Source organism: Colobus angolensis, unplaced genomic scaffold (genome assembly GCF_000951035.1).
Source record: "Colobus angolensis palliatus isolate OR3802 unplaced genomic scaffold, Cang.pa_1.0 Scaffold166, whole genome shotgun sequence".
Lineage (NCBI taxonomy): Eukaryota > Metazoa > Chordata > Mammalia > Primates > Cercopithecidae > Colobus > Colobus angolensis.
Genome location: NW_012114777.1, coordinates 5,007,862 through 5,017,112, shown reverse-complemented (window position 1 = coordinate 5,017,112; position 9,251 = coordinate 5,007,862). Strand labels below are relative to the sequence as shown.

At 35.8% G+C, this 9,251-nt stretch overlaps 1 protein-coding gene across 1 annotated transcript in view; it reads right to left on the bottom strand.

Moving 5' to 3' along the window:
• Positions 1-6,169: 6,169 nt before the first annotated feature.
• FAM150A (family with sequence similarity 150, member A) overlaps positions 6,170-9,251 on the bottom strand; it is a 23,729-nt gene continuing 20,647 nt past the window's right edge. Inside the window, exons 5-6 of the mRNA XM_011937605.1 lie at positions 7,564-7,644; positions 6,170-6,234 (exon numbers count right to left, since the gene is read on the bottom strand). Of these exons, the coding sequence (XP_011792995.1) occupies positions 6,170-6,234; positions 7,564-7,644 (146 nt within the window). The remainder of the gene's footprint in view (positions 6,235-7,563; positions 7,645-9,251) is intronic.

The following is a 9,251-nucleotide window of genomic DNA, read 5'->3' as shown; positions in this document are numbered from 1 at the left end:
CATTTGTCCATGTGAGAAAATTTTCTCATTAATACAATGAGAAAATGATGATCATGTAGTAAAATAAACATGATTTTAACTGGAGTAATATTTAATATATCTTTGTGTGTTTTTGAGAAATATATAGCATGGAACACATTCCTGAGGTATACTACTCATCTATGAGAATGTTTAAAATCTAATTTCATAGAATTGCATCTGAAATCATTTATCTTATTAAAACCACACTAATCACGAAGCCCCTTTAGGCTATTTTCTGTATTTCAGCCAAATATGTCTCACCAGTAAGTTTTTTTATATCATCATTCAACAGCTTCTTCATTTTATAAAAACAGTCCTCAGCTCCCTAGATACTTATAATCAAAAACTACTTCATTTTCCCAGATATAGTATTATAATTATTATAAGTAAAATTAACTAAAAAGTAGTCTTTTTTCATTATTATATAGCATTACTGCAGAATTTTCTCCCCCACCTCAGATTTTTAAACATAATTATTTGTAAATCTTTGCTCATAGACCAAAATAAGTAAAACCAAAAATTGAGAATGGAGCTTCATAATATTCCTGAAGCCAAGGGGCATTTTTTTAGCTTGGTTTTCTGAGGAACAAAGGACAAATGTATGTATACATACACAAATAAGACATGATACAGTGTCTGGAAGTTATGCAAGAGACAAAAGGCACTGCATAATTGAAATGATGGCTTCCATGAGACACAGAGATACATATGTCTTCATGACACCAACACAAGCAGTTGGCAAGTGATACAAAGTCAGTGACTGCACTGTTGAGGTATTGTGAAGCAACTCATGATTTGTCTACTCATTAAGGGGATGGAGGTTCTCCATTGTTTTGTTGTAGGTTCAGGATTTTTTTTTCATTGATGTTTTTAAATAGAACTTCTTGGTTGCATCAGAGTATTCTGCTACATTCTAAACAGAGCATCCAGGCCACCCATACATTACTCTCACTCCTTGATATACAGCTTGCCAGTCCAAGAACAACTGGACTTCTTTGTATTTAAGAGAGCAATACCAGATGTTCTAACTTTAAAAGGCAGAAATTGTCTCAGGATTCTAATTATCAATTCAAACAATACATATTTATACACATATACATATATGGTAATCACACTTCAAAAGCATAACCTCTATTACAAACATCTTTAATTCAAAGGAAACAACACATTTTTTCATATTTCAGCTTTAATAAAATTCACATTTCAAATGAATGCAAGTGAAGACAACAAGTTCTAAATAAATGTATTTAAATATTAAATAAGAATTATAAAATTTAACTTGGTACATGATGATTTGACAAATATATTACTAACAGTCATATACAAAAAATCATTATTTCTCACTGGTACTCTCATATATAATTTACACAATTATATGTTTAATTGGAATGTTAAACTGTATAAAGAAAATAATATATCTAGTAAAAATAAAATACAATCACACAATTTTTAATATCTAATTTTCAATATGTGATTCAAACTCTGTTTTACAAAATTATAAATTACTGTATACACAAAAAGATAAAGCAAGAAAGACTCCATTCTGTGACAGGACACAGCTACCAGTTATTTCTGGGAAGTCTCTTATTTTACTCATCTTCATATCCATAAAATTATAAATTTCATCTTTTTTTTACATTTTGCATGACTTGAGGCACTTTTTCTTCAAATTAGATGTACATTCTTAGGAAATGCCTGTGGGGGGAAAAGAAGAACTATATCATTTATGACCTGGTTTTTAGAATACTTATAAGTATGTACAGTTTCACTAGTTTATTTTGCTTAAAGAATCTGTGGACTCCTAATTTACAGTCTAATCCTGAGAATGCAGATTAATGTGTGTGCAGAGGGGCAGGAAGGTTGATCAGTACTTTTAGAGACTTTAAATATTGACTTTTCCCTTAAAGATTTATGATATCTAGACATATCAAAACAGAAAAGAACTTGACACCTTGTGAACAACTCATTAAATATCCCTAACATTTATTAATCTGTAATATTGATTGCAAACCTTATTAAATAAATAATTTGAAACAGATAACTCATAGAGAAAAATCACTAAGTCTCTAAAATCTATAATTTTTAAAAGTCATGTTTATCAGCTCTGTCTTCTATGATCTAGCCCAGGAGAATGTAAATTTGTGTACATTATCTTAAATTACAATACAGCACTTGTTTGGGAAAACTTTTCCAGTATTATGTTGTTTGGGGACTTTAGGTAAATTTACTCATTTACATGGAATATATTAAAAATGAAGAAAGAGATAAACATAACTTGGTTTAGGTCATTTCAATAACCAAGTAAATTATCTTGATTCATGTTTTGTGTTGTTCAAAAGAGTTGAAACCACGCACGGTGGCTCATGTCTGTAATTCCAACACTTTGGGCAGCCAAGATGGGAGGATCACTTGAACCCAAGAGCTCGAGACCAGCCTAGGCAACATAGTGGGACTCTGTTGCCACCAAAAAAAAAAAAAAAAAAAAAAAATTAGATGAGCACGGTAGCATGAGCCTGTAGTCCCAGCTACTTGAGAGGCTAAGGTGGGAGGATCACTGGAGCCTGAGAGGTTGAGGCTACACTGAACTATGATCAAGCCACTGCACTCCAGTCTGGGCAACAGAGTAAGACCTTGTCTCACAAAAAAAAAAAAAAAAAAAGCTTTACATATGTTTCTAAGCTTTACATATAAATTGTCTAAGCGTTAAATATAGATTTTTAAAAAAAAAAAAAAAAGGAAAGAAAAGAAAGAAAAAAGCTTTGAAACAGGTAAGAAAAGAAAGAAAGAAAAAAGCTTTGAAACAGGTAGGTTGAGAGTAATTGAATTAAGTATCCTGCCACTACAATAATCTAGTTTATTTTCTTAATCTAAAAAAAAATTTCAATTTAGCAACTGTAGATATGCAGAGCTAACAGTTCTAATTATTATCATTAATGTGTAATAATCAATTTTAAAGTAAGACTAAGTATAGCAACAATAATAGGCCAGGATTGTCTCAGTAATTGTCACAACAAAACTGTGAGATAGTTTAAGTAAATCCCCATGCAGTTATTTATGATATTGATACTGAGTTACACTGGCCAGTTCAAGATATTCATGATTAATTTTAGACTACAAGTTCTCTATGACTTTTTTTTCTGACGGAGTCTTGCTCTGTCGCCAAGCCTGGAGTGCAATGCCATGATCTCAGCTCACTGCAATCTCCACCTCCTGGGTTCAAGCAATTCTGCCTCAGCCTCCCGAGTAGCTGGGACTACAGGCACGCACCACCACAGGGCTAATTTTTGTATTTTTAGTAGAGACAGGGTTTCACAATGTTGGCCAAGCTGGTCTCGAACTCCTGACTTCAAGTGATCCACCCGCGTCAGCGTCGCAAAGTGCTGGGATTACAGGTGTGAGTGACGGTGCCCAGCCATGGTCTTAGGACTTTCACTCCCACCTTCACAACTGAGGAACCAGTTGCCTTAAAAGGACTTGTCCATGGTACTGAAATGCTGACCCCCAAAAAAGTTGACTTGGTACTACACTGCGAAAGAACTACTGATTAGATAAATATTTGCAAAAAAATAAGTATCTTTCAGTATTTTGTATAGATTCTACTTTTTAAAATAAATGTTACAATTTACATTCAATTTATTTAGGATCACACAAATACTTTATTGCCCAAGGGCTCCTAGGATAAATTAGCCAGAATGAAAATTCTGGTTTACCGTTTCACTCTTGTAAAGTAATAGGCTAGAGCAAGAAATAATTATATGTTCATTATCTTTTTTATTCTTTGCTTTTTCTCTTATTATTACAATATCTTCTCTCTGTTTCCTACTTAGAGTACCAAAACTGTACCAAAGTTTTAAGACCTGGCTTCATTTTTATTATATATTTTGGACAGTTAAAAAATAGAACTGTATAAGTACTTTTGTTCATCTAATGTCTATCTGCATAATGTTTCTGCACAGTCATGAAATAACACTAAATGCTGAAAGATTTTTGGAAATCTCTCAGGGCTGGTAAGGTTGTCAAAAAACTATTTTAATTCAATCACTGCTGAGGATATTTTAAATTAATTCATTAAAACAGTCTTTTCATTTGGACCAAGTTTTAACACTTAGTGAAAAATCCATAGATTAAGTTCACAGGTATTGCTAAAATAGGCTTCCTGGCTTCTGACATTATTCAAACATTTTCTTAAGAAGATTAGGCTATTAACAGAGTGAAGAGACAACATATAGAATGGGAGAAAAGATTTGCAAACTATCCAGATGACAAGGGACTAATATCCAGAATACACAAACAATTAAACAGCAAAAACCAGATAATCTGATTTAAAGGAGGGCAAAGTATCTGAATAGACATTTCTCAAAAGAAGACACACAAAAGTCTAACAAATATATGAAAAAAATGCTAAATATCACTAATCATCAGGGAAATGCAAATCATAACATGATGAGATATTATCTCATGCTAGTTAGAATGGCTATTGACAAAAAGACAAAAACAAATGCTAGTGAGGAGCAGAGAAAAAGGAACCTTTATACACTGTTGGTGAGAATGTAAATTAGTACAGCCATTATGAACAACGGTGTGGAAGTTTCTCAAAAACAAAACTAAAAATGGAACTACATATAACCCCAAAACTCCCACTACTGGGTATTTATCCAAAGGAAAGAAATCAGTATATCAAAGGGATTCCTGCATCCCTATATTAACTGCAGTACTAGTCACAATAGCCAAGACAGGCAATCAATCTAAATGTCCATCAATGGATGAATGGATAAAGAAAATGTTGTGTATATACACAAAGGAATACTATTCAGCTATAAAAAGAATGAAATGCTACCATTCAAGGCGGCATGGATGAAGCTGGAGGACATTACGGTAAGTGAAGTAAGTCAGGCACAGAAAGATAAATATTCTCACTCATATAAGGGAGCTAAAAAAAATTAAGCTCATAGAAGTAGAGAGTAGAATGTTGGGTATTAGAAGCTAAAGAGGGCCAGGAATGGTGGCTCATGCTTGTAATCCCAGCAGTTTGGGAGGTTGAGGCGGGCGGATCACTTGAGGTCAGGAGTTTGAGACCAGCTTGGCCAACATGATAAAATCCCGTCTCCACTAAAAATACAAAAAGTAGCCAGGCATGGTGGCACGTGCCTGTAGTCCCAGCTACTTGGGAGGCTGAGGCAGGAGAATTGCTTGGAGCTGGGAGGCGGAAATTGCAGAGATTGCACTACTGCACTCCAGCCTGGTGACAGAGCGAGACTCTGTCTCAGAAAAAAAAAAGAAAAAAAAGGCTAAAGAGGAGTGGGAGGCAGAGCTGGGGAGCGGTTGGTTAGTGAATACAAACTACAGCTAGACATGAGGGTTCTGGGACTCTGCAGCACTGTAGGGTGAATCTGGTTAACCATAACTTACTGTATATTTTTTTAAAGCTGCAAAAGAAGGTTTTGAATGCTCACAGTATAAAAAATAATAAATGTTTGAGGCATATCAAACATTTATTAGTATTAAATTTTAGATTAAAATTTAAAATTTAAGCCGGGCGCGGTGGCTCAAGCCTGTAATCCCAGCACTTTGGGAGGCTGAGACGGGCAGATCACGAGGTCAGGAGATCGAGACCATCCTGGCTAACACGGTGAAACCCTGTCTCTACTAAAAATACAAAAAATTAGCCGGGTGAGGTGGCGGGCGCCTGTAGTCCCAGCTACTCCGGAGGCTGAGGCAGGAGAATGGCGTAAACCCGGGAGGCGGAGCTTGCAGTGAGCTGAAATCCGGCCACTGCACTCCAGCGCCGGCGACAGAGAGAGACTCCGTCTCAAAAAAAAAAAAAAAATTAAAATTTAATTTAGATTATTTTTCATAGACCACGACTCTACCTCCTACAGAGCCTGGGTAGGGGGAAGAGCTCTCAGGCACATTCTTTTAAGGGCATGGAAGTATGTAAAGTGCTGTTATATTATTTAAATTATATATTTAAATTAAATTTTAAATTAGTATCACATTTTGATTAAGTATCAAAATGTCACACTGTACCCCATAAATATGTACAATCATTTATGTGTCAACTAAAAAGAAAAGGAAAAAATGTTAAAAAATAAAGTTAGACTATTAAACAGGATAAGAAAAATAAATATATACTCACAGGGTAGGTTTGCTAGGTCTGGGAGCACAGTGGACTCACTGCTAATCTTGTTAACAATCTAGCACATCTTTTGTAATCTAGGAAAAACATTTAAAGGTAAATTATGTATAGAGTTACTAGAAATGTTGGGGAAATCCTGTTATTATTGTCACTAATCCATATAACAATAACTACAATTTAATAAATACCTACTATGTCAAGTGGTGAAAATTGATTTTCTCATCAATTCTTTTAATAACACAATCAGGAAGGTGCTATTCCTATATTCACTTTAGAGGTGAGACAAGAGCCTCAGAATATTAATTAATCACCCCATAACTAGTCAAAAGCTTTATGCCAAAGCATGTGCTTTCTCCACCATGTTTGGCTACCATTAGTCATTCTGCCTGTAATCCAACGTGATTGACTTTCTCTAGCCATTTAACACAAGTTGTTTTATTTTATTTTATTTTGGAATTTTTACTTATTTATTTATTTATTTATTTATTTATTTATTTATTTATTTATTTTTATTTTGAAGCCAGATGGTAAGACTGGCTAATTTTTGTATTTTTGGTAGAGACAGGGTTTCACCATGTTGCTAAGGCTGGTCTCCAACACCTGAGCTTAAGCGATCTGCCTGCCTTGACCTCCCAAAGTGCTGGGATTACAGTCGTAAGCCATCCCACCCGGCCTAAACACAAGTTGTTTTTGAAAAACATTATAACAAATACAACTTAACATGCTGAGTAAAAGTCAATACTCCTCAAGATGAGCAATCTAGTTAAAAAGAAACAAAATGCTTAGAATTCATGTTCTTTAAAAGGAAAGTTGAGGCTTAGAAAGGAATTTAGAAACAGCGAACAGAGTTACCACACATAGTCATAATTTTGGCACTTTAAATGATAGCGCTTAAATATTATGTTTAGAATTATTATTAACTTCAGTAACTTAAGTATCCAAAAGAATTCATTATAGCAACCTTTACATGCTATCATTACTCAGAAAAATCCAGCATCATTATATAAATGATGTGATATAAAAAATATTTACTTTAAAATAACTTAGGAAAAAATTTTTAGAGTTCACAGTCATCTCATTTTTTTTTTCATTTATTTGAGACAGCACCCTATTTATGCCAAAGAATTTGAATCATGATAAAATGTTTAAATCCTAACAAACACTTTGGTCTTTAAGGAAATCTGGCTATTATCAGATTTGAATAGATTCCCAATTAGAATGTGGTTTCATTCCTTACAGCAACAGTACACACAAACCTTAGGTGCTGTCAGTGTTATAAATCAGTGTTATAAATAGAATGTCAATTGTTTGTCTACTTCTTCCCATCCACAGACATTTGAAGTTTAAAATTACACACATGTATTGTTGGATAATTTTTTTTAAAAAAACCCACCCAAGTTACTTACAAGCTGGTGTTGAGCACTCCCTGGTATTGTAATAGAGTCGGTGGAAATGTTTGCTGCATTCTGGTGAAAATGTGACTGGCCCTAGAGCACAGGAAAAGAATGCTTATTATAAACATAGGCATGTTTTCCAAACAAATTTCCTAGCACTTTATGGGTAGATACAATATAACAGCACTTTACATACTTTCACGCCCTTAAAAGAACGTGCCTGAGAGCTCTTCCCCCACCCAGGCTCTGTGGAAGGTAGAGTTGTGGTCTATGAAAAATAATCTAAATTCATTCCACATTCTCAACATCTCACATAATGGAATCTTCACATGTAGTAGAACTATGTAGAAAAATTAAAAGGAAAAAGTTCTGGACAGAAAACATAAAGGCTGTAGAGAGCAAATTGAGTGGATGAGAAATACAAAAAATAAGTATCTTTGGTTTCTACTTTCTGTTTTTATCTAAAGCAATTAATGTTTACATGCCAAGACATTTATTCCATTTTCTAATTATAGTAATTTGTGTCTTATTAGTGTCTAGGATAATTGTAAAATGGAATGGGCAGGGCCTTGAGAAGTCCTTTGTCTCTCCCTTTAAATCCAAGGTAGGGCCCATCAAGACTTTCAACCCGGATGGGGAGTAGTGGCTCACGTCTGTAATCCCAGCACTTTGGGAGGCCAAGGCAGGAGGATCACTTGAGCTCAGGAGTTCAAGAACAGCCTAAGCACCATAGCAAGACCCTGTCTCTACAAAAAATAAAAATAAAAAATTAGCCAGGCATGGCAGCACACACCTGTAGTCCCAGTTCAGTTACTCTAGAGGCTGAGTCAGGAGGATCTTTGAGCCCAGGAGTTGGAGGCTACAGTGAGCTATGACTGCACCACTGCACTCCAGCCTGAGCAACAGAGTGAGACCCTATCTCTTAAAAAAAAATACACACAGAACAACAACAACAACAAAATGTTCATCCCTCCGTCCCTCTGGTGTCTGCTTCTCGTGGGGTCCACAGTCACGTCGCAAACAGCTGCCTCAAAAGGCTCAACATTCCCACACATCCCTGTGCCCTGCAGGTGCATCTCCACTTGATCCTCAGGACCATCCTTTCCATTAATAAACAGGTAGGGCCCTTGGACTTGACTAAGTGGGCAAACCACATCTTTCCCACACCACAGGCCTGAGGTGTAAAAGAAAAAACAAAGTAGCTGGGATGACTGGGAACAGAGAGGTAATGCCAATAGTAAATATGGGGGTGTACTGTTCACAATAATGCAGTGATTTGCTAGAAATTGGGGCATAGGACGATGTGCAAATGATTCACAAAGTTGATATGAAGAACAAAACAGTGTCATGGGACAGTATTTATCTGTGCTCACGATGTGGCAGGTGGGCCTGGTGCAGTGGCTTACAACTATAATCCCAATGCTTTGGGAGGCCAAGGCAGGAGGATCACTTGAGCCAGGAGTTCAAGACCAACCTGGGCAACATAGTGAGACCCTATCTCCAAAGAAAATAAAAAATTAGCTGGGTGTGATGGCACGGTAGTCCCAGCTACCTTGGAGGCTGAGGTGGGAGGAACCCTTGAGCCTATTTGTTCAAGGCTGCAGTGAGCCATGATCTCACCACTGAACTCCAACCTGAGTGATGGAACCAGACCCTGTCTCAAAAATAAAATATTTTTGGCCTGGCGTGGTGGCTCACAC